Genomic DNA, 23183 nt, shown 5'->3' with positions numbered 1-23183 from the left:
CATCCGTGAGCCAGCACCCGTTGGTCCGGCTGCCGACTGAGTCCGACAAAAGGGCCCTTGGGTACATGGAGAGGGATGTGGGATCCATGAGCCAGGAGGTCAGTGTCCCCTGCCCCCTCATCCGCATTGCTGCCTCCAGCTCGGTGACAACCTGTGTGCAAGTACAGAGGGGGCCTCCTAAAATGGGGAAGGGTCTGGAGACAAAGCCTTGGGAGGAACCTTTGGCCTATAGAAAATACCCCTATGGGGCTGGAATGGCTGTTGCCATGTGTCTGGAGGGTGGTTATCCCACCAAAAAGGGAACGGGCTCCTTCTCTATTGCCCCAGATGAGAACCAGGGGGTTGAACATGCCAAGAAGGCCTGTCGAGGGGCAGTGCGGGCTGTCCAGCCCATAGAAAAGGCTGCCGGTGACGCAGGGCTGTCTCCTTTGCTTGAGCTTTGGAAACAGAAGCTGGATGCCATCTGTCAGAGACACTCCACTTGGATCCAACCCTGAGCAGGAGGCTGGACTGGATGATCTCTAAGGAACCTCCAATTCTAGAATTCTTTGGTGGGTTCCTATCTAGGGGGGGGAGGGCTGAGAGAGGGGAAAGGAGGAGCCCCTGAAAGCTTTAGCTCCTTTCTTGGGGGGTGGGGGGTGGAGCCCAACCAACCCACAGAACTGGAATGTCACCCTGCGAGCCCCACGTATGACCTACCCACCCCCATACTGTAGGCAGCTACCCGGGCCCCTCTGGGCCCCTCTGGCCAGGGTTTGGATGGGCTTTCCACAGGGCTCCGGCGGGGCAACTGTTCCTGCTGAATGGGCTTTTCCCCAGCTCAGCGCGCGGGGTGTTCCGAGAGGGCTCAGCCTCCTTTCCCAACCTGTCCGGCTGGCTGTTTGGGTGGGGGCGACGGACCGACCAGCCAAAGCCGCTTCGGTCTTCCCTCCCGGCGGCCTTATCCGAAGACGTGTCTTTTTTGCCGCCGGAACCAGGGCGTGCGGAGGGTAAGCCAAGAGCGGGAACCGACCCGTCTCTGCCTGGAGGGCTACCGGGACCGCCGCCAGGCAGCGCGCCCGGCACCGCCTGCGCCGAGATGGCGCGCTGGTTGCCGGGCGACGGTCGCAGGCGCGAGCGAGAGCCTGGCCGGCAGGGAGGCTCCCCGGGTGGGTGTCTCCCCAGCGGAGCCCCCGCGCTTTTCAGCCGCGGATCGGGGACCGCCGCGTCCAGCGGGGGTTCGCGAGGGATGCCAACTGGCCGGGCTCGCCAGGGATCCTTCCGCGGTGTCGTCCCCCCGCCTTCCCCCAGCCAACGAACGCCCGGACGGGAGAAGGGCGTCCCGTGGGCCAAGAGCCTTTGCTCGGCTTGGGTCCAGGCCTCGGCAGGTGCCTGCGCAGCTCTGGGCACCGGAGGATCCGGTGCCGAGCAGGGCCAGGATTAGGAGGTGGAAAGGGAGGTCGTGGAGGACCCGACCGGATCCTCAAGAGACTCGTCCCGGCTTTCTTGCAGGCAGCGAGGGCTGCGCTCCCGCCTTCCTTTCCCACGCTCGGAGGGGCGGACGGCGGTGGAAGGAGCCGCCCAAAGCTCCCAGGGCTGAAGGGTCCCCTGACCCTATCTGTCCCGTCCCCCCCCGCAACCATTCAGCCCAGAGCCCGGCCAGATTGATTCGTCCTTTCCACCTGCAGTCCTGGTTGCGGCTGCCCAGAATGCTGGCCGGTAGATGGCCGTTTCAACATCTGTTTCGGGATGCAGGCAGGCCATGGATTTCTCCCTGGGGCGCCCCCTCCCCACGCCCCCTCCCCACTTCCATTATTTCCCCCCCAGTTTAGGAGCATGAGTTCCAAGAAAGCCGCGGGGAGAAGCCCGGTGAAAAAGGGAGGCAAGCCGTCCGGAGCAGCCTCTGGGAAACCAGGTAGTGGGGCGACAGAGCGCGGGGAGGGGCCCTGGCCAGGCTCCCCACACCCAAAGGGCCAGACCGAAAGCCGCCAGGGGTGGCCAAGAGCTGTAGAAAGGGAGAACGGGGGGGGGGGTGGTGGAGGGTTAAGGAAGGGGAGGTGGAGCCCCTTAGTCCAGCCTGAGGGTTTGGTTTGATAACAGAATCTTGGGGGTGGGGGAGTCAGTTGCCCCTGCGCTCAATGGGGCAACCGGGGTGAAGGCAGGAGTAGCCCAGGGGCTCCAGTGACGTTGGGAGAGTCTGTGCTGGTGATTGGTGGTTGAAAGTGCTACCAAGGGGCAAGTCAACTTTGGCCTCCACTGTCTGACTGATGGGCATCTTACTTGGCAGAGCACTGACCCTTCCAAGATGGTGGTATCTGGGGGGCTTTGAGCTCAATTAGTGGAGGGTATCTGCTTGAAAAGGAGTCCAGCAACAAGACCATCCTCCTTCATTAAACCCTGAGGCCAATTCCTGGGACTTCTGAAAGCAACCCATCATCTCACCAGGGCACAGCTGGGCCTAAGAAGCACGCAGGGGCTGTGCTCTGTGATCAAAGGCCTCTCTGCATTGGGAACGTTTCCCAGGCCTTTCCTTCCCCCACGCCTGGAGCCGGGAAGAAACCAGCCGAGGGTCTGAGCGCCCCAAAGACCTCTGGGGCCCCTCGGCACGTGAGAGCCCGCGTGGCTGAGGTCGCTGGATGGGATGCCAAGTGGCTTCTGGCTGGTGGTCTTTTTCACAGCCCCTCCTCGTAGCTTGGTCCCAAGTAGAGGTAGTCTTCAGCTCACGACCACAACTGACTCCCAGATTTCCATCACTAAGCAAGGCGGTTGTTAAGTGAATATTGCCCCATTTTATGACCCTTCTTGCCACAGTTGTTAAGCAAATCACTGCAGTTGTAAGTTAATTGCACAATTGTTTCATTTACGTGACTTCCTCATCAACTTTGCTTGTCAGAAGTTTGCAAAAGGAGATCACATGCTCCCGGAACACTGTGACCGTCATAAATATGAGTCAGTTGCCAAGCAACTGAATTTGGATCATGCGACCATAGGGACGCTGCAGCAATCATAATGTGGAAAACAGTCATGAATTAGTTTTTTCAGTGCCATTGTAACTTTGAATGGTTACTAAATGAATCGCTGTAAGTCAAGAACTACCTGTACTTGCTGGCCACCTTCTGACCAGACCAAACTCTGGCGTGACCCGACAAAAGGGCGAATGACAAAACCGTGCCGACTAAACCGCGTCGCTAAAACTGTGACGTCATCAACGTGCCGACAACAGCGCGGAGACAGAAGGGCGATTTCAGTCGACAGAGGGGCGATTTAAGTTAGGGTTAGGGTTAGCGTTAGGGTTAGTGTTACGTTTAGGGTTAGGTTTAGATTTATGGTTAGGTTTAGTTTTACAGCGCGCTTCTGTCGCCGCGCTGTTGTCGGCGCGATTCAGCGCTCAATCGTCGGAGCGCTTTAGAACACACGGTTTTGTCACCGCGGTTTAGTCGGGCGCGGTTTTGTCGTTCGCCCTTTTGTCGGTGAACCAAACTCTTGTCCTTACATATTGAAAGAAACTTTTTGAAATTTCTGTTATTTGTTACTTGTGTGATTTTATTTTATTTATGTTATTAATATAATTTTTGTTAGCAGCCTAAAATTCCATTTAGCAACCTGGGGGACCATTTATATGATGTTAAATAACAAACAAACAAACAAACAGGAAGTGGTGCTTTCCCTCCTCTTCCTCCTCTTCCTTGAAAGTCCCTTCATTTTTTGGATAAACCCACCAGGCAGTTTTCTTCCCGGAAACACTGACTCAGTTCCTGGGCATATCCTTTCTTTCACCAAGCTTTGTGTTCTGGTGACACTTAAAATATGTCCGTAGTCTGCAAAATGAGCAAGCGAGTGGAATATGAAGGGTTTGGGGAGATGTGAGAGGTTGGAGAACTATTGCACAGAGACAGATAAGGCACCTGAGGATTTTGCAAGGACACTCATCCCCATGGACAGCCTTGTCAGCTGGACCCCCTCAGCTCTTCAGGTCATCCTATTCTAGAAAATGGGGCTGTCATTCTGAGAACTGCAGGTGATGTCTGGTTTGCATTTGGACTTTCTCTCCCCCTGTGACTTTTCCAGGCCACCAAACAGATGGGAAAGATGCAGCCCCAGCAGACGACACTGTCCACCAGCAGGAGACCCCCGGCAGTCATCCCACAGGTAGGTAGGTGGGCCCTGGGTCTTGCCCTGGTACCTGTCCTATCCTTAAATGGGAATAGAAATGGCTGAGCTCCTGCCCAAAAAAAATAGACCCAACTCAAAGCAACTCACAGCCTCGTAACCTTAGACTACTGTAATGGGTTTGCCCTTGAAGATTTTGTCAGAGTTTATTGCATAAATTCAAATCCAGAAGCACACGCAGATAACTGATGCAGCAGGAATCATTAACTTCTTTGTATGCATAAGAACAGATGAATAAATGTACAATACCAACAGGTGGTTCTTCCAAGTAAAGACAAGGCAGGAGAGTTACAGGCAAACACAAGCAGTTAGTTTCATTTCAGCAGACAAGCCCAGACAGACTGCTTAAGTTTACTTCTCAGAGCACCAGACTACTAAAGTTTCTGTTTCAATTCTCTGCACAGACTCAGATGTGTTTAAGCTCCCATTGGCTGACTTATTTGCTATGCCTATTCATTGGCTGACCTTGTTCCCATGTCTCTCCCAGTCATGAATATTTTAATAAATTTTTCAGAAATTTCAACTGCTGCAGAATGCAGCTGTGCAGGCAGCAACCGATGCTAGATAGACAGTAGTACATATAACACCACTTCTGCATGAGTTGCAGTGATTACTGGTATATTTCCAGGTGTAATTCAAGGTGCCGGTGGTTCCCTATAAACCCCTAAAGGGCTTGGGTGCCACAGGGTTACCTGAAGGAGCACCTTTTTTTCCAAAGTCTCTACCCATCCAACCAGGTCAAACGGAATGAACCTGCTGAAGATCCCGTCAGTCGAAGAACGTCGGCTGGCAGGGACCAGAAGGGGAGCTTTGTGCAACATCCTCCCTTCGGAGACCAGAATCCTGTTAGCCTTTCCTAAAGCTCTAAAAGCCTGACTCTTCTCCCAAGCCTGGGGGGCTACATGCGCCAAGGGGAATTGGTGGGCCTGTCTTTGGTACCTTCTCCTGGTCAGCTCACAGACTAATGGCAATGACTTTCTCTAGAGCCGTAAGCCCTTGCTGGAGGTCAGTTCGCCATCAGCTACTGAAGGACCCAGATGGGGTTCAGAAGGACCCGGGGGTTATAAATGGAAATCTGTTGCATAGTCTTGCCAAAGTCTTAGTCACTGCTTGGCTTAGGATAGGATTGCACCCGTGCGGCCTCTCCTGACCCATAGATCTCTTCTTCCTGTGATACACGAAGGAATTGGGGTGGGTGGATTTTGACACATCTAGATTGCGGCTGGTGGAAGACGAGTGATGAACTCGATCAAACGCTGGTAAGAGCTGCTATTAAGGGCTTGTTGTTGTTAGTTGCAAAGCCATATCCTACCCATTGCAACCTCATGGATAACGTTCCTCCAGGCCTTCCTTTCCTCTACCCATCCCCCGGAGTTCATTGAAGCTCACGCCGACTGCTTCGATGACTCCATCCAGCCACCTCCTTCTCTGTCGTCCCCTTCTTCTTTTGCCCTCCATTTTCCCAGCATCAGACCCTTCTCCAGGGAGTCCTTCTTCCTTCTCATTAGGTGGCCAAAGGATTTGAGTTTCCTCTTCAGGATCTGGCCTTCTAAAGAGCAGTCATGGTTGATCTCCTCTAGGACTGACCGGTTGGATGGCCTTGCAGTCCAAGGGACTCAATGCAGGAGTCTTCTCCAGCACCAGAGTTCAAAGGCCTCCATTCTTTGGCGCTCGGCCTTTCTTACGGTCCAACTTTCACAGCCATCCATGGCAACTGGGGAAACCAGAGCCTTGACTATACGCACTTTTGTTGGCAGGGGGATATCTCTGCTTCTTAGTATGCTGTCTAGATTTGCCATCGCTTTCCTCCCCAGGAACAAGCGTCTTTTAATTTCTTGGCTGCAGTCCCGATCTGCGGTGATCTTGGAGCCCAGGAAAATAAAATCTGTCACTATCCCCATTTCTTCCCCATCTATTTCCCAGTAATTGAGAGGGCCGGATGCCATAATTTCAGTTTTCTTAATGTTGCGTTTCGAGCCAACTTTTGCACTCTCCTCCTTCACCCGCATCAAGGGGCTCTTTAGTTCCTCTTCACTTTCTGCCATCAGAATGTTTATCATCTGCATATCTGAGGTTGTTGATGTTTCTCCCTGCAATCTTAATTCCAATTTTTTATTTACCTAGCCCCGCCTTTCTCATGATGGGCTCTGCATATAAGTTAAATAGGGAGGGTGACAGTATAAAGCCTTGCCGGACTCCTTTCCCAATTTTGAACCAATCATTGGTTCCGTCTTCAGTTCTCACTGTTGCTTTCCCACCCTTCCTAAGGGCTTCTCCGTGGCAATCTGGGCAGCAAAGCCCTAAGTTAAAAAATTAAATTTGTGCAATGAAATTTTTTCTGCGCATGCTCAGAATAGAAGATCATGATGGCAGTGCGATAGGAGGCCGCCAAACCACTACCGGTCCCACCAAATCGCTAGGAACCCGCCACTGGGGCTGGGGGAGGGGGTGGGGCTGAACGTAGTCCCAGGATCTCATCACCTTTTCTTTATTGCAGCAACCAGAACTGGACGCAGCATTCCAACTGTGGCCTCACCACCCCAGTATAAAGGAGTATGATGGCTTTTTGCAATTTTGATGCTACCCCTCTATTGGCGCAGCCCAGGATTGCCTGGGCTTTCTTGCAGCTGCGGCACCCTGCTGGCTCATGCCAAGTGCTGGTGCCTCAGGACACCTAGATGCCTCCCATAAGCTCTGGTGCCCAGGAATGCCGTGCCCAGTTCCGGACACCACATACCAGAAAGGCCACTGGGGAGCGGAAAGAGGGCAGAGAGGAGCGATGAGGACCACGAGGGAGCTGAGGCTAAGTCCTAGGAAGAGCACTTCAGAGAATTTGCTTGTGTTAACGTGAGAAAGGGAAGGCTGGGGCGAGACACGGCAGGCAGCCTTCTCCCAAGACTGAGGGGCTTGTCGCAAGGAAGAAGTGTGGAGAGCAGGGCGAGGAAGAGCAGGTGGAAGCCTTAGAGGGGGAGTTTCCTGACCAAGAGGGCCCCTTCGGAGTAGGGCAGGCTGCCTCCTGGAAAGATGGCAGCCCCAATCACTGGAGGTTTTCAGGGGGCTGAAGGTCCCTTCGAAGATCCCTGCCAACCCCATGACTCCAACCGCTCTCTCCCCCCCGCCCCCCCCCGTCCACTTTCTCTTTCTCCTCCTCTGCTCATCCAATGAATATCACAATCTTTAGAATAATCATTGGCCTAAGAATCATAGAAGAATTATTACAGTATAGAGAAATTTGCAGTCAGGGTTTTATTACTGATATTTGGGATGGACTTCAGCTAATCCTAATTTCCCACCTTCCCACCCACCCATTTTAAAATGTATCTTAAACATTATTTTCTAGCACTTGGAAAATACAGTTATTGGAAAGAAGTTTCAGGTTTTGCTATAGGATCCATTTCATTTATTTGTTTTTTTAAGAAAGTAAGTCTAGAATAAAGCAAAATAAAAGGAGTAACAGTAGTCCCCAAACACCGCAATGTTTCTGAAAATCAATGGCTGGGAAAAAGGGTTGTTTTTTAAACGAGAGATCTGAAAGGCTAGCATTGGCGCCGAGGGAGGGGCAGGGCAGGTGTTACACTCCAGCTGCAAAACACCCTTGGCAGAACCCGTCCAGGACAGCCCTGGGTCTGACTCACCAAGGCCCAAGCCGTCCCCTTGCCAGGATGCATTCGAGACCCACAAGGCCAGCATCAGCTAAGAGCGCGTGGACTTGGATCTCTGAACTCCTGGCCCATAAATGGGGGGTGTCTTGACTTTGGGCAACTTGAGTAGGGCTTTTCCAAGGCACTCTGAGTCCCCCTGTGAAGAAGACGCTCTGGATCTGAAGGCCGGCTTTTGGGTGCCCAATTCAACCTCTGCCAGGACAACAGCTCTTTGGAACATAAGCTGGCATCGGTGGTCTTTCCCCAAAATCGATCCCCCTCCCTAATCTTTCATAGAAGGAATGACCAATGAGGGCCCAGGAACCTCGCTTGATGGCCCTGGGCCTCTCCTTTCTAACCCCCAGGCCTGAGTCGGGAGGCGAGAGCCGCGCTCACTCTGCAGTGCGCCTTCCGTAGGATCCTGGCCTGCCGGGAGAGGAAGCGGAGACTGAAGGAGCGACGGGAATATGAAGAATTAATGGATCGCCTCCAAAAGGAGGTGAGGAGCAGGAGGGCCCCGGCAGTGGCAGTAGCAGCACTTGGCCATTCTGTGCAGGTGCTGGCTGGCGGAGGGCAGAATTGGGGGTGGGGGGGGGTCTGAATGGCAGAATGGGGGGAGCTGCACCCCCAGTCGTGTTTGCGGACTAGGATGGCTGCTTGTACTGAACTCTGTGCCCAGTCCAACAAGATGCAATTCAGTGGCGAGAAAAGTCAATTTTTACACTTAGGCAAGAAAAACCAAATGCACAAATATAGGGTAGGTGGCACCTGGCTGAGCAGGTGTAACTGTGAGAGGGATCTAAGGTGTCCCAGTGGATCACCACTTAAGTGTGAGCCAGGGCTGTACTGCAGCTGCCAAAAACCCCATCAACAGCAGGATAGCAGCGAAATCACAAAAAGGCTTTGTCCTGCTTGGTGAGACCAGACCCAGAAAACCTGCACCCAGTTCTGGCTGCCACCATACAAAAAAGGTGTTGAGACTCTTCTGGAAAGAGTGCAGGGAAGAGCAACCGAGGGGACGGGGGATCTGGAGGCTAAACTCCAGGATGAAGGGTTGCAGGAAGTGGGGGTGTCCAGTCAATGAAGAGAAGAGCTCCCCCGCTTTCAGTTTGGGCCTGGCCTGCTGGCAGCCTCACATTTATTTATTTATTTGTCAACATGTGCAAGGTAACAGGTGTTAGTATAGACATGGACATTTTCGCATGAGATTGGTACAAACAGATGGATATAAATAAATATAAGATGGGCATGAACACATAAAGTGAGTACATATCAATGGGGACAGTAGGACAGGGGTGCCTATCCACGCCCCCTTAGGGACTTCTTAGGAAACATGTGAGTTACACGGTGGACAGTTTAAAGTTAAAGATACGGAGATTTGAGGAACTAACAACGGAATCAGGTAGAGTGTTCCAGGCATCGACCGCTCTATTGCTGAAGTCGTATTTTCTGCAATCGAGTGTGGAGCAGTTTACTTTGAGTTTGTATCTATTGTTTGCCCGTTTATTGAAGCTGAAGTAATCGTTTACAGGTAGGACATTATAGCAGATAATTTTGTGTACTAGGCTTAGGTTGGAATGTAGGGGACGTAGTTCGAGATTGTCCAGGCCCAAATTTTCAAGCCTGGTGCCGTAAGTTATTTTATTGCAAGCAAATGAATTAAGTATTCTACTTGTGAAATGCCTTTTGGGCAATGTTGTTACAGGGAGCTCTGCGGCTTAGATCTTTTGAGATGAGTACTCTAGGCCCGTGACAGAGTCTGGGTCATCTCTTAGCTTGTATCCGCCCAGCTTGTATTTGGTGTTCTGGTTCTTGTTGCCAATGTTTAGGACAGAGCATTTGTTAGCAGAGATTTGGAGTTGCCAATTGTTCAACCATTCAGAGACATAGTCAACGTCGCTTTGTAGGGTGGTAGTATTGTCTGTGGTGTTAAATAGTTTTACGTCGTCATCAAAGAGGATGCAGCTGCTTATAATATGATCACAGAGGTTGTTTATGTAAAGCAGAAAGAGTGTGGGTCCTAATACGCTGCCTTGGGGGGGGGATACCACTGTTAACTGGTTCATGGTTTGATATTGCTTCCAATTTTGACTACTTGTTGCCTGTTTGATAAGAAAGCAGTTGCCCACTTGTGCATAGATCCAGAAATGCCATAGGAGCTTAACAGAAGTTTGTCATGTACCACTGAATCAAAGGCTTTGCAGAAGTCTATGTAGATTGCATCTTTTGCTTTACCCTGTTCGAGTTGTGTGGCCCAAATAATTTTGCAGTGTAGGAGCTGCTGATTACAGGACAATTTTTTTCTGAAACCAAATTGCTTGTTAGAGAATAGGTTGTGTGTCTCTAAGTGGAGGGTGATGGATTGGTATATGGTGGATTCCATGACTTTACAGGAGACGCAGCAAAGGGAGATTGGTTGGTAATTCTCAACTAGGCCGGGCTCTCCTTTTGTGAAGATAGGGATGACCGTTGCTACTGACTGTAGGCCAGGCAAGGAGCTGGTTCTAAAAGACGCCCCACGGATAGTGCTTAGGGGTTTGGCTTTGCTGCAGAGCTTTTTCAGAAATCTCATCCTGACTCTAAAGGAGTTTTTTCTTCGCTGGGCTGTCCACGTTGCAGGCTTTTGTCGCCCTAGTGAGAAGAGAGCAGGAGGAAGCTGAGCGGGAACGAAAGAAAGAAGAGGAAGAAAGGAGGAAGCAGAGAGAGGAGCAGCAGCGGAGAAAACGGATGCTGGAGGCAGCCTTTGAAGGAGACGTGGAGGAGATGAAGGCCATTCTGAAAGAGGTGAAAATGAGTTTGTGGCTCCTGTTTCCGGCTCTGCACCCAAACCAGCACCAGGTTGGAAGGGGGAGGTTTTTTCTCCTCCTCCCCTCCCGTGGGGGTAAGCCCCTATTTTTGTTGTATTTTCAAGCTGTGTTGCCTTGGAATATGTCCTGGGGGCCTCTGAGAGACTTTCTGAAGCAATGTTCTGCCTTTTCTCCAAATCCCTCAGCCAGAGATTGAAGCATCTTCAACATCTTACTAATTGCACATTATAAAATTCCAGACTTAATGATGTATTATAGCATAGAAGACCAATTCTGGTTTACCTGAAGCTTGTGACAAAGTCTAATTATGGTTTTGAGGAATTGCAGGATGGTTAAGTCCCAGGTCAGCCTCTGTCAGCCAAACAAGGCCGGGTATTTGGAATTTGAACACTGTTTTAAATATGAAGAAAGCTTGCCTCGTCTTCTGAGCCTCATCCCTGAGTTTTCTTCGTGAGACAACTGGTCACATCAGTGCTCTCCGCCCACTGGCACCAGGCTCCTCCAGCCACTGTGGGAGGGGGGTGGCGTGTGCCATGCTCTGCACTGGCACAAAGGGACTGCTGGGCCTCCTTGGTGACCGAGATGGAGGGGAAGCCTTCCCAAAGCAGTGGCTTTGGACCTGTGACTTGACAGTGCATTTCCACAAACACCCGTGAGAAGATTAGGTGGGTGGGGTGGGGGACGGGGCGCACTACGCATCAACCAGGGCCGAGACTCAGCCTCGCCTTGCTCCGTCACACTTTCCCTTACCTGGTGCAGAGTGGTCATTCCCAGGGATGGGTACCAGCCGGCGTTACTGCTGCTTTGCTTGTGTGGGGGTGTGTGCTGGACGTGCGCTATGCGCGCATACACAGTTCAGTAGAAATTGTTCTGTGCATGCGCAGGACTCCCAAAAAGGATGGTGGTGGCAAACTGAGGCAACCGGGGAACCGGTTCAGGCAAATAGCCAGCCTGGGTCACTGCCAGTTCTGCGATCCAGGCCAGCATGCCACTTCCGGTTCAGCCCACCTCTGGTCAGTCCTCTCTTCCTGGACAAACCTGTCCATTTGCTGTTTCAAGGTGGCGGATCTGGACACCAAGGCTGGCGTGGGGACGGATGAGAAAGGGAAGGTAGTCCGGCTCCAGCATCTCCTCAACATGGTGGATTGCACAGACGCCAACGGCAACACCCCCCTCTCTGAGGCCTCTGGAGGGGGCCACCCCGAAGCCATCCGGATGCTGATAGAAAGCGGGGGCCATCCCAACAGCAGGGTGAGAGCATGGCGAGGCAGGCTTGCCGGGAGAGGCTCGGTTGCAGCCCAGCTGAGGGCTATGCCCCTGCCACCGCCGGTGCTGTGTGACCTGGGTGCCAGAGAGGGCCCTTGGCCAGCGGGTGGTGGGAGGAGAGCAGTGGTGGGATTCAAAAATGTTACTAACGGTTCTGTGGAGGTGGCCTGGTGGGCGTGGCAGGGAAAGGATACTGTGAAATCCCCATTCCCTCCATGTCAGCTGGGACACGGGAGGCAGAGAATAGATGGGGGCAGGGCCAGCCAGAGGTGGTATTTGCCGGTTCTCCAAACTACTCAAAACTTCCGCTACCGGTTCTCCAGAACTGCTCAGAACCTGCTGAATCCCACCTCTGGAGGAGAGGCTGCTTTTCGGAAGAGCCGGGTTCAGAAAAGGGCATTGGATGTGAGGAAGAAAGGAATGGAGGTGGTGGGAACTTGGGGGTGCCTGCCAGGAGCCTTTAGGACCCAGAGCCCATGGCAGCAGTTGCCCCAAGTAAAGAAGAGCTCCCCCCACCACCAACCACCCGCTGTCTCCCATGCTTCCCACAAGGACAAGCGGCGTCACAAAGCAGATCTGTGGAGCCCTTGCATTTTGGATTCTAACATGCGTGCACGCGCACACACACACACACACACACACACATACACACTCACTTACCTCCAGGTAAGATCCTGCGTAACTTAAATGGATGATGGTGGGAAGAGATGACTAAACTAGGCAGAGTAGGCTTTGATACATGTTCCAACATGCCTTCCTCACGGCCCTAAATTAGGTTTCCTCAACTTTCAGCCCCCAGTTTATCACACCAAGCAGGAAGGAAGTGAGCCCTTGGGCCAAGGAGGGGCTTCAGCCCTCTTTAGGAGAAGGCAGGGGCTGGAACCTCGCCTAAAAACAATCTTTGACCCAGGTATTTTGACTGGCAAACGCTGAGCTTCCATTCTTGGGCCAATCCATTAAGTGAGGAAAAGCCCAATCCAGGCACTCTTAGATCTCTTTCGAGGACTTTCTCGATCCATTTCAGCTGGACTTTTGACCTGGTATTTGGGTGAAAACTGCTTGGCTTTTGCATGGGAGAGCAAGCCAAGAAGTGCGGCCTCCAACTGGGACCTTTCCTGCCCTGGGTGCAGATGGTCTGTACAGCCCTGTACAGGCTCTTAAACCCCCAGAAGTGATTCGCATGTGTGTGTGTGTGTGTGTGTGTGTGTGTGTGTTGCATGGCATTGGCCCAATCTACTGAGTTGAATCCTGACCTATTTATATACGAGACCATCGAAAGAGGAAATAACGGGTCCAGTTTCTTCCCAATAGACATGAAGGGGCAAGAGACCCTCTTCCTCCCTCCCTCTTTTCATTAGCTCTACCAAGCAAGGCTGGATGCGGGTCAGCAAAGTGAAGCCCATTCCAGACCAACCGTGGGGGGGGGGGGGTGTATCTGGGGCTCCCTCATTCGTTTAAAGCAGTTATGGAGGCTTTGCCAAAGGACTCCTTCAGAACCAAAGGGGTGGAGAGAGAGATGCATGCCACCTCTGAGGCAGGAAGCTGTTATTGGCAATTACAGCACTGGAGTCAAGCCAGATTTGGATCATTTGTCCAATAGACTCTCCCGTTCTCATCACACCTGCAGCCCATCCATCCACCAGTAGGGGGAGCCGAGTCAGTTTCATTCTCTCCAACCAGAAAAATAAAATCCAGATAGGAATTTTTACTGTTTTTATTCATGCCGTGTACAAAGAATGCAGAAATACATAAACAGTGGTACAATAAGAACTGTACATGGAGCTAGGAGGCGAACTGCCCCTCCCTTTCCAGAGAATAATAGCAACTACAACCCCCATTTGCTGTTGCCTCTTGGTGGCCGCACGTAACCAACTCTCTCTGGGGTGACCGGCCCTCCTCAGGGGAGCTTCCGTGGCTCCTGTGGCTGAGTGGGGCCCACCTTATGAGGATGCTCTTGTTCTCTCTCCTTCCATCTTTCCCAGCATCCTGGACCTCTTAGGGCAGCCAAGTCTTCCCGTTTTGTGGCCAGGATGTGATCGTTTGATTATTTGTGCCTCAAGTGGGAACTAGATTTCTTCTGTGGTCCAGTTTTTTTGTTTTTCTAGCTGTTTGTCGTATTCTCAAGAGCCTTTTAAGGCACAGATTTCAAGAGGGCCAACGTTGTTTCTCTCCTGCTTCTTCAAACTTTCCCATTCATAGAAAAACATTGTCTGAACAATTGTCCATGGACAATTGTCTCAGTCATCCTGCAGGTGAAGTTGTCTGGAAGTTGAGTCACGGCAACTGGACTTCTTTCCTTGCTGGTTTGAAACGTTTCAATGCTAATTTTCCAAGGAGTTCCTTCAACAGAACAGAATTGAATTGAATTCAGGATCGAATAGAATATCGTGTTTCCCCGAAAATAAGACAAGGTCTTATGTCAACTCTCTGTGTTGACATTCCACGCAGAGCATCGGCAGAGCCGGATCTCAGATTACAGTAGCTGGGTTGGGATGAATGAAGCTATTGGATAATGTGATTTATTGGCAAAGACTGAAGAGAGGGAAGAAACACGGGCAAAGTTTAAAAGCAGATAAAGAAAGCAAAAAAGATGGCTGCGAATAAGAAATGCCTAAAGAAGAATGATCCAATGAAGCTGTTAATAAATCACTGCCTTTTGTATTATAATATCGGGGGTTGCTTATTATGAAGCAGGCATCGTTAGGGTACTTTACATCTTATTCCCTTTTTACACACAAGAGATGGCTTGGGCCTTATTATCAGGGGAGGGCTTATTGTTTTGGGGTGGCCGGGTGGCTGCTCTCTTGCAAGCGGGCTCCCAAAGAGCCGGCCACAGCCTCAGGGACTAACGGCTATGTTGCGCTGTCACAGCAGCCATGAAGCGACCACGCTTACGAGCAGCCACCTGGCAAACCCCCTTTCCAGCCGGGCACAGCACCACTCACTGACCTGGGGGTATCGCCAAGCCGCGTGAGCTCCTGTTCACTGACGCCTGGCTCTCGCGGCTTGGCACCTTTGAAATGCCAGTGAAAGGCGCTCTGCATGGCTGGAAAGGGGGGTTGCGCGAGCGGCTGTTCTGCTCCTGCTCGTGCGCCTCCCAGCCTCATGATGTCCTGGCCCAGCTCTCCCCGCAGAGCCAGAGCACTTCCGCTGCCACTGCCGCCATCCCAGCATGGCTTTTTTGGCGGCTTCCAAATCAAATCTTCCGGCAGTGGCCGCTCTGGGCGTACACTCTATGGTTGTGAGTCAGCTGCCGGCAGAGCATACTCGCAGAGCATACAACCATAGAGCGTACACCCAGAGCTGCCACTGCAGGAAAACTCAGTTTGAAAGCCACTGAAAAAGCCACGTTGGGATGGCGGTAGTGGCGGCAGCAGCGGAGGGGGTGTGGCGTAGCAAGCTAGGCCACAGACAGCATGGCCTGGAAAGGGTGAGCAGGTGGGCGGATGGAGCAAGTGGTTGGAGTGAACAAGTGGTGACTGGTGCGAACTGGCTGAATACCACCTGCTTTAAATCCTACCTGACTGGGCACCCAGATGGCCTCAGGATGCCCCATTTGGTACTATATCTCTCACCCAGTGCAGTTCACCTAACAAGCGATGTGACTGGCACAACCCTTCCTTCCTTTCTCTTTTTTCTTTCTTTCTCCTTCTTTTCTTCCTCCCTCCCTCCCTCCCTTCTCTCTCTCTGTCTCTTTCTTTCTTTCTTTCTTTCTTTCTTTCTTTCTTTCTTCTCTTTCTTTCTTCTTTCTGCTCCTTTCTTTTTTCTTAGGGTGCCTTTAATCGGACTCCTTTGTACCGAGCAGCCTTCGGAGGACACTTGGCAGCGGTGGAGCTGCTTCTACAGCATGGGGCTGACCCTCGACTCTATGCCGATGATGGCAACACACCAGAGCAGGTATACTTAGTCTTCTTGCCCTCAAGGAACTCCTCCCCCCCCCTCCACTGCAGTCTTGGGGGGGGGGGGTGAAGCTGCCTTCATGAAAAGGCCAGGTGAGCAGCGTTATGCCAAGCATGAAAAGTAGTAAGCCAGAGTAATGGGAAAGTTTTGGTGATCACCTTTAAAGCCCCGCGTGGCATGGTCACCCTATGGGACGGGCCCTCCCCACTCGTGCTGGCAGAGGAGGCATGCCACGGGTTCCGCCAGCCAAGGAATTCCAGCTGCTGGGCTCCAGCAGGAGAGCCTTCTCTTCCGTGGTCCCCTTGAAACATTACTCCCAATTGTTAGTCATCAAGAACGCCAGTCTAGCTTGTGAGTGTCTCAGGATGTGGCCTTCTGCTGTTCCTCTCAAGGTTGCTTCTCTGGACAGTGTGGTGGCTATCCTGAATGCTTGGGACGTAACTCTTACAGACACCATGCTCCAAAAGATGGAAGCTGAGCAGCAGCGGAGAGCCCAGCAGAAGCAGAGGCACAAGGAAGCCGAAGTGCGCCAGTGAGTGCCTTCCTCCCCCACCCCTCCTGCAGCACTTGTGAGGGAGCAGCACCTGGGGGCTCTTCGGGACGGCCTCATGGAGCAGGTCTGTCTCTCCCATGGCCAGCCACTGCTGCCGTTACCCTAGAGACTCAGCTCTCCCTCCAGAATCGCTCTGCCGTTGGCCCGGTGGAGCAAGGGGGGTGGCCGACCACCCTCAAGCCCAAGCAATGCAGGGAGGACGGAAGGGCATCAGCTCCCCCTCAGGACCTGAGTAAGCTGTTCTTTAGCTGGGTGTGGCTGGGAGGGGATTTTAGCCCTGATCCCACCCCAGAGCCTTTTGCAGCTTTGACACCCTCCCCCGCCCCCCGCCAGGGCCTGATGAAGCAGGGTCTTCTGCCTCTTCTTTCCCCGCCTTCAAACTGCACCCGTTTAACTGTGCTCTGTGCACTATGGATGCCAATTGCGTACGACTGTCTCTCGCTGAGGAGTGACTGAACCCATCCCCAAGAAAGGATTGGTAACAGAGTCCCCTGATCCTAACTTCAGAAGGGGTGTGCGGAAGGATCCTGAGCTGGGCCATTCCTGAGAGATGGTTCCCTGGGAAGGGCTGGCCTTGAAACATTGCACCCACCCACAAAGCTTGGGAGCCTGAGTTTCTTGGCAGCCGGAGGAAACCCCTGGGGTGGGGTGGCCACTCTGCAGCAGAGGACCTACCATACCTGTCCTGCACATCCAGCTCTGGAGAAGTTGGTTATGACTCCTGCTATGAAGGTGCGATGGGGGCCCGCTAAGGGCCAAGAGCTTCCTGGGCTCAGGATTAACTGGCTTGCAAGAGAGCTCCACCGCTTGAGAGGGGGGGGGGTCTCTGGCCATCCATTCCTCAAGGAAAGTGCACACGCGCCTCTCCTGGAGCAGTGTTGGGGGGGAGGGGGCCTCAGGACAGCTGCCTGCACAGCTGCCCTTGGCTGGTAGCCAGAGTCGAGAGGTGCTGGGCAGGCTCCAGGTCGTCTGCCCCCTTGGGAGTCCTGGCTGGTCCCTGAGAACAGACCAATGCCGGCTTTTCTCTGGGCTCAGCCCGGAGTCTCCCCCCATGCTCTTCCCCCCCCCTGCTGCAATTTAGAGAGGTTTGTGGAAACTCAGGATAAATGGCAGAAGAGTCCCCCCCCACTCTCTTTTTTTTGGGGGGGGAGCTCTCTCTCCACCCCTCTTTTAATCTACATTGTGTTAATGTTTGATTATCTATTGTGCTGCTTTTATTGTAAGCTTTGCTGCGTCTGCAGAGCAGAGCAAGTGGCACAGAAGCAAAGGGAGCCCACAAGACGGCCTAGTCCCTCTTTCTTAGAGTGTCTATGTATGTGTGTGTGTGGGGGGGGGGGAGTTGACACTCAAAGAAGCCTTGAGGGAACCCGGATGTCCAAGAAGGCTCTGCTCTTCAGGGCAAGTGGGGTCCCACTGCAAAGGGATTGGCCCTTTGGAGAAGCAGAAAGACCGGGGGTGGGGTGGGGTGGGGAGAGCAAATGTCATCCTCACAAGCTGCTCAAAGGGGCCCCTGACGCCTCTTGGTCCCCACAGGACCGCCGAAGCCGTGGAGCAGCTGGCCAAGGAGCACGAGAGATGCAGCAGGGAGGTGAGCGCCAAGGCCTCCTCCGTGCCAGGGAGCCTCTCTGGCCCACCATCCCGACCGAGCCCACCACGCGTCATCCTTGGCCTTGGGGCCTTGGCCTCCCTGTGGCCTTGTCAGTGACCCCCAGAGGTTTGGCTTCATCCACGTGATCCTTCCCAGGCACAGGGCCTCTCTCCTTTTGCAGCTGCAGCAGGCCTACGCGGAGCTCAACCGACGGATAACGGAGCACGACAAGTGCCAGCGGAAGCAGATGGGGAACACAGAGCTGACCCTGCATGTGAGCGCCACTTCCCTTCCTGGGTGCCCTCCACGGGCCGTTCAGGGTTGCTAGTGTGCTGCCAATTGCCAGGCTGTGGCTCTCTGCCAGGGCAAGATTTTGTCTGCAGTGTAGGCCAGCCGGGCAGCCCTCTGTATTTGCCAAGGAGCTGGGAGATGGGATGCGGGTGCCCAGGTGCCAGTCGGCCCATCTGCAGGCCTCCTCGAGAATTCAGAAGTAGTACTGGATTGCTGTGGCTAATTCTTTCTTGGGGGAGGGGGGGGGAGATACCTGCAAATACAAGGACAGCTGTAAGTGACTAACAGTTCAGTGCCAATTGTGGACAGGACACCCTGGACTTCAAATAACATCTCCCCTAGGCAGCCCCAGGGGAACCAAGTGAGGCTGAGGCTAGCCCCATTTCACCCTTTGCCCTGCAAGGGAAGACTCTCTTGGGCCAGGTTTGCCCATCCTTTCTAGCCAAAGGTGTTTCCTGGGACAGGCCGTGGCCGACGCAGAAGGGCTGGTGGAGAAGCTGCGCGTGGCTGCGGAGGCGGCCGAGGAGAAGCTGTCCCTGGTCCGCCTGAAGCTGCGAGAGCAAATGCAGGAGGGTCAGTGAGGCGGCCGATGGCGGTTGCAAGGGGCGAGGCCATCCTCCCCAGCTCCTCCAGAGAGGCTCCAGGGCTTGGGCTGGGCTGCCTCTGTCTCACAACCACCCTTCACATATCGAGTGACCTTGCCCCAAAGAGGAAAGCAGGGGACCTCCTTGCCCTGGCTGAGTTGGGGAAGGGGGAGGAGAAGGAGGAAGTGGATTTAGCATCCCGACATCAGGTGTGGCTGGACACCAGAAAGGGAGCCAGTCAGCTTCTGCAACCCTGGCAGGCACTGAGGAGAGGGCCCCGAGGAGTAGGGCGCTGCTGTGCTCCCCTTGAAGTGTGGAAGGCAACCCCCGGCCGGCCCCTCACTGCTCTGCTCTGCCTTGGCAGGGTCGCCCTCGGAGATGCCAGGCCTCAAGTGCTCCGTGCAGGAACTGGATGATGTGCTGATGAAAGACGTGGGTGGGAAAATGCAGGCCGACGGGCGGTGAGTGGCGGGAGGGAGCCTCCCTTGGGAGTGGCAGCCCTCCCTAGGAAGCCGCCTGGTCTCCACCGGCAGATGGCCGGCCCCAGCACCAGCTTTCTCCTTCCCTCCCTCCCTCCAGGTGGCCCCTGATCATCGACCCCTCTGGGCAAGCAGCCATTTTTCTGCGCTACCGTGACACCAACTACCTAAACACTGCTAATCCCGCCGACATGGCCGTGGAGGCCATCCGCCTGGCCTTGCTGGGGTCCCTTCGGTAGGGCTCTGCCATGGGGGGAGGCTCTTCCCTCTAATGGAGCGCTGGTCCAGGCCTAGTGTGGGAGGAGTAGCAGGGTAGCGGATGGGCCAGAAAACGATGACAAGGGTGGGCTTGGTGAGACTGGCGGTGGGGTGGGAGGCTTCCGGCCAATGGCCAGCTATGTCCTTTCTTTCTCTTTCTCCCTCCCCCCCCCCCCGGGCTCTGTCCACCCATCGCCAGCAGCTATGGGAAGCCTCTGGTCTTTGACATGATGGAACTGGACATGTTTGACACAGTGAAAAAGCAGCTGGAACGGCTGGAGACGGGCCTCACTCAGGCTCTGCTAAGCAAGAAGATCCTGGAGAGTGAGAGGTGAAAGGCCTGAGAACCCACTGAAGGGGCGGTCGGAAGTCATCTGAAGAGCGGAGGGGCAATCACTGGCCGTGGGGTTCGAGAAACAGACGTTGGGGTTCTGGGATGGGGCAGGGGGTCTCCTAGCAGCAGCTGTGAACCCTCCCGGTCGCCCTCCGTGGCCGTCAGTCTGAGGCTCCCGGGGCCATTAGGGGCCACAGCTCTTCTGAGACAAGCGCAATTTCTATGGGCTTGTGTGATTCTGGCCATTTCCAAAAACGGAGCCACTGGCACTCTGAAGAGGTTCAGAAAGGAGGCCAACCGTCCCCACGGATCAAGGAAAATCATCTAGCCCCATAAGCCCAGAGATGCCGTGAGGGGTGGCATTCATGCAACACAGCCACAGAATCAAACCACTTTATGGCTTTACAAGAACGTCATAGGGGAACCAGCTGGGCTGGCCTTACGTGCTAAGCAGCAGAGGATTCAAACCATCGGCTCCACCCAAGCTTAGAGAGTTGTAAGAATGCAGCCCTGCTGGGTCTTTCCGGTTTAAAGCTTTGTTGTGACCAGAATGCAGGTCAGGTGCAAGTGCTCTTCTCCTGGGGGGGGGGGTGATCCTCTCCCCAGAACTTTGGAACCCTCCCAGCTTTGTAGTGCTGCGACAGCACCCCCCTCCCCCCAAGCTGAGCTCACCCAAGGCACTTCCAGACCCCTAACCCTAACTCCCTGGAGGAGGGGTGGGAGCACGAGTGTCCCGCCGGCCTTGCAATTCACCGGCTCCCCATCTCGTCTTTTGAGGCCTCGGTTGACAGGCTGACCCATCGCTACCCCACTGAAGGAGGTTTTCCACCCTCACCCAGTCACACCCGGGGAGACGGATCGTCTCGAGGGATGGAGCTGTTCCTGACTGCCCTGCCTCACCCCCACCTGCAGCACAGGATGTTCTCCACCTGAGACGGCACCGCAAGCTGCAAGCCAACCCCTCCCTCAGGGTGCACCACCTTGTTCTCAGCTGGTGGCCCCAACCCTGCCAGGAATGGCCGGGCCAACTCCCTTCTCCTCTGTCCTGGGCAGGTATCACTCCTTACTGAGGCCAACAGACGGACCAGAATATGCAGAGACGGAATTTCAAGTTGCTCGGATGGAGAAGTTCAGGCTCTTTGTCCTCACCAAGCGCCATCACCCCCCTGAAGAGCTGCTGCAGGCCTTCCTCCCTGTCCAGGTCCTCCTGTCCGGAAAAGCCAGGCGGTAGGCACAGCTTGGCAGTGCCCAGCTCAACAGCACCCCAAGGGGTGCGTGCTTGTCTTGCAGGGAACCTGTGGCAGGCAGGCAGGCAGGCAGGCAGGAGGATGAGTGCCCGCCCCCTGGTGCAGCAGGAGGAGACGAGGCTTCCCATGACTCCCGTTGGCTCTTTTTCAGAAAGCGGAGCTTCAGAAGACACCCCCCCCTTCCCCAAGCGGCTCCTGCCAGGACCGGCTGCTGATTGGGAGGGAGGAGCCCAGGTGTCCTTACCTTTGCAGACCATCCCATCAATAAAGAGCATCAATAAAGAGTTGTTCCGTTGAGAAGTCCCAAGGTGGCCTCTCTCTGAGCCTTTCCCCCCCAAGCCCCCGATGGTCCCTGTGCCACCACATGCTGAACGGGCAGGCGGCCGCTTCAGTCTTTTCTGTGAGGGCGCAGCTGAAGGAGCAGCCAGAATGACTGCCTAGCCCATGTGCAGCTGACACAAAACCCCCAGAACCTGCAGCCATTTCTGCAGGTTCCAGAGGTAGCCTAAAGGAGACCCCCCCCCCCACACACACACGTGCACACTCACAGCGGCAGGGCAGCCGCTACCCGTCTCGGGAAGTTCCAAATAAGCAGCACTTACTTCAAAGCAGGTGGTGAGGAGCCTCGTCCTTTGGGGCTGCAGCCAGAGAAACGCCATTTCCCAGGAAGTCACAATTCCACGCTATTCTGCAGGAAACCTGGAACTCCACTGTTCCCATTTAGAGTAGAATAACAGAGTTGGAAAGGACCTTGGGGGTCTTCTAGTCCAACCCCCTGCTTAGGCAGGAAACCCTACACCAGGCAAATGGTTATCCAACATCTCCTTAAAATCCTGCAGTGTTGGAGCATTCACAACTTCTGGAGGCAACTTCTGTTCCAGTGATTAATTGTTCTGTCAGGAAATTTCTCCTCCTAGGCTGCTTCTCTCCTTGATTAAGTTTTCCACCCATTGCTTCTTGTCCTGCCCTCAGGTGCCTTGGAGAACAGCTTGACTCCCTCTTCTTTGTGGCAGCCCCTGAGATATTGGAAGGCTCCTATCATGTCACCCCTGGTCCTTCTCTTCACTAGACTAGCCAGGCCCAGTTCCTGCAACCGTTCTTCATAGGTTTTAGCCTCCAGTCCCCTAATCCTCTTTGTTGCTCTTTTCTGATTGCAGTATTCCAAGTGTGGCCTCACCAAGGCCTTATAAAGTGGTATTAACCCTTCACGTGATCTTGATTCTCTGCCTCTGTTGATGCAGCCTAGAACTGTGTTGGCTTTTTTGGCAGCTGCTGCTGCACATGGCTGGCTCATACTTAAATGGTGTCCACTAGGACTCCAAGATCCCTTTCACAGTTACCACTATTGAGCAAGGTACTACATATACTGTTCCTGTGCATTGTTGTTTTTGCCAAATGTAGAACCTTACTTTTTTCACATAATGAATTCCATTTTGTTAGATAGCGCCCAATGTTCAAGTTTGTCCAGATCCTTCTGTATCTTGAGCCTTAAGTCTTCTGGAGTGTTGGCTATTCCTGCCAGCTTGGTGTCATCTGCAAATTTGATGAGTTCCCCATTTATTCCCTCATCCAAATCATTGATGAAGATGTTGAAGAGTCCTGGGCCCAAAACAGAACCTTGGGGTCCCCCACTGCATACTTCCATGGAGATGCAGTTCCATTGAGGTCTACACGTAGAATGCTGTTGGTCAGACAAACACGAATCCATGGTGATGCTGTCTAACTCACATTTTTCTACTTTATCTAGTAGTAGGTTATGGTCTACTTTATCAAATGCCTTATTGAAGTTCAAGTAAATTATATCAACAGTTTCCTCTGGTCCACTAATTTTGTCACTTTGTCAAATAATGTAGTAAGATTACTGTGGCATGATCTGTTTTCGAAAAACCCATGTTGGCTTTTGGTTATTATTTTGTTTGCTTTTAGGTGTTCACTGATTCACTGCTTGATTAACTTTTTCAGAATTTTGCCTGGTATTGAGGTCAGGCTGATAGGTCTGTAGTTTCCTGGATCTATTTTTTCCCCCCTTTTTTGAAGATGGGAACCACATCAGCTCTTTTCTAGTTCTCTGGCAATGCCCTGGTGC

The 23183-nt window shown here is 53.4% G+C and overlaps 1 protein-coding gene across 1 annotated transcript; it reads left to right on the top strand.

Moving 5' to 3' along the window:
- The first annotated feature begins 1773 nt into the window (after positions 1–1773).
- IQANK1 (IQ motif and ankyrin repeat containing 1) lies at positions 1774–21562 on the top strand. Its single transcript, XM_014071301.2, has 15 exons — positions 1774–1894; positions 4048–4128; positions 8156–8289; positions 10410–10574; positions 11657–11848; positions 15635–15760; positions 16156–16295; positions 17850–17904; positions 18086–18178; positions 18660–18768; positions 19144–19240; positions 19359–19493; positions 19719–19847; positions 20904–21077; positions 21249–21562. Exons 1-15 carry the CDS (start codon positions 1816–1818, stop codon positions 21310–21312), a joined length of 1773 nt encoding a protein of 590 aa, XP_013926776.2. The 5' UTR covers positions 1774–1815; the 3' UTR covers positions 21313–21562.
- Positions 21563–23183: the final 1621 nt, after the last annotated feature.

The sequence above is a fragment of the Thamnophis sirtalis genome, unplaced genomic scaffold (genome assembly GCF_051295495.1).
Source record: "Thamnophis sirtalis isolate CommonGarterSnake01/CBP01778 unplaced genomic scaffold, rThaSir2_p1.2 scaffold_2, whole genome shotgun sequence".
Lineage (NCBI taxonomy): Eukaryota > Metazoa > Chordata > Lepidosauria > Squamata > Natricidae > Thamnophis > Thamnophis sirtalis.
The sequence above is the reverse complement of the archived record's forward strand: the minus strand, read 5'-3'. Positions and strand labels throughout refer to the sequence as shown.

Bases quoted from the DNA above. Each gene is read 5' to 3' on its own strand.
- IQANK1 (XM_014071301.2), top strand. From the start codon at position 1,816: ATGAGTTCCAAGAAAGCCGCGGGGAGAAGCCCGGTGAAAAAGGGAGGC. The intron at 18,179-18,659 runs GTGAGCGCCACT...TTCCTGGGACAG, and splicing joins ACACAGAGCTGACCCTGCAT to GCCGTGGCCGACGCAGAAGG. The intron at 19,494-19,718 runs GTAGGGCTCTGC...CATCGCCAGCAG, and splicing joins GCCTTGCTGGGGTCCCTTCG to CTATGGGAAGCCTCTGGTCT.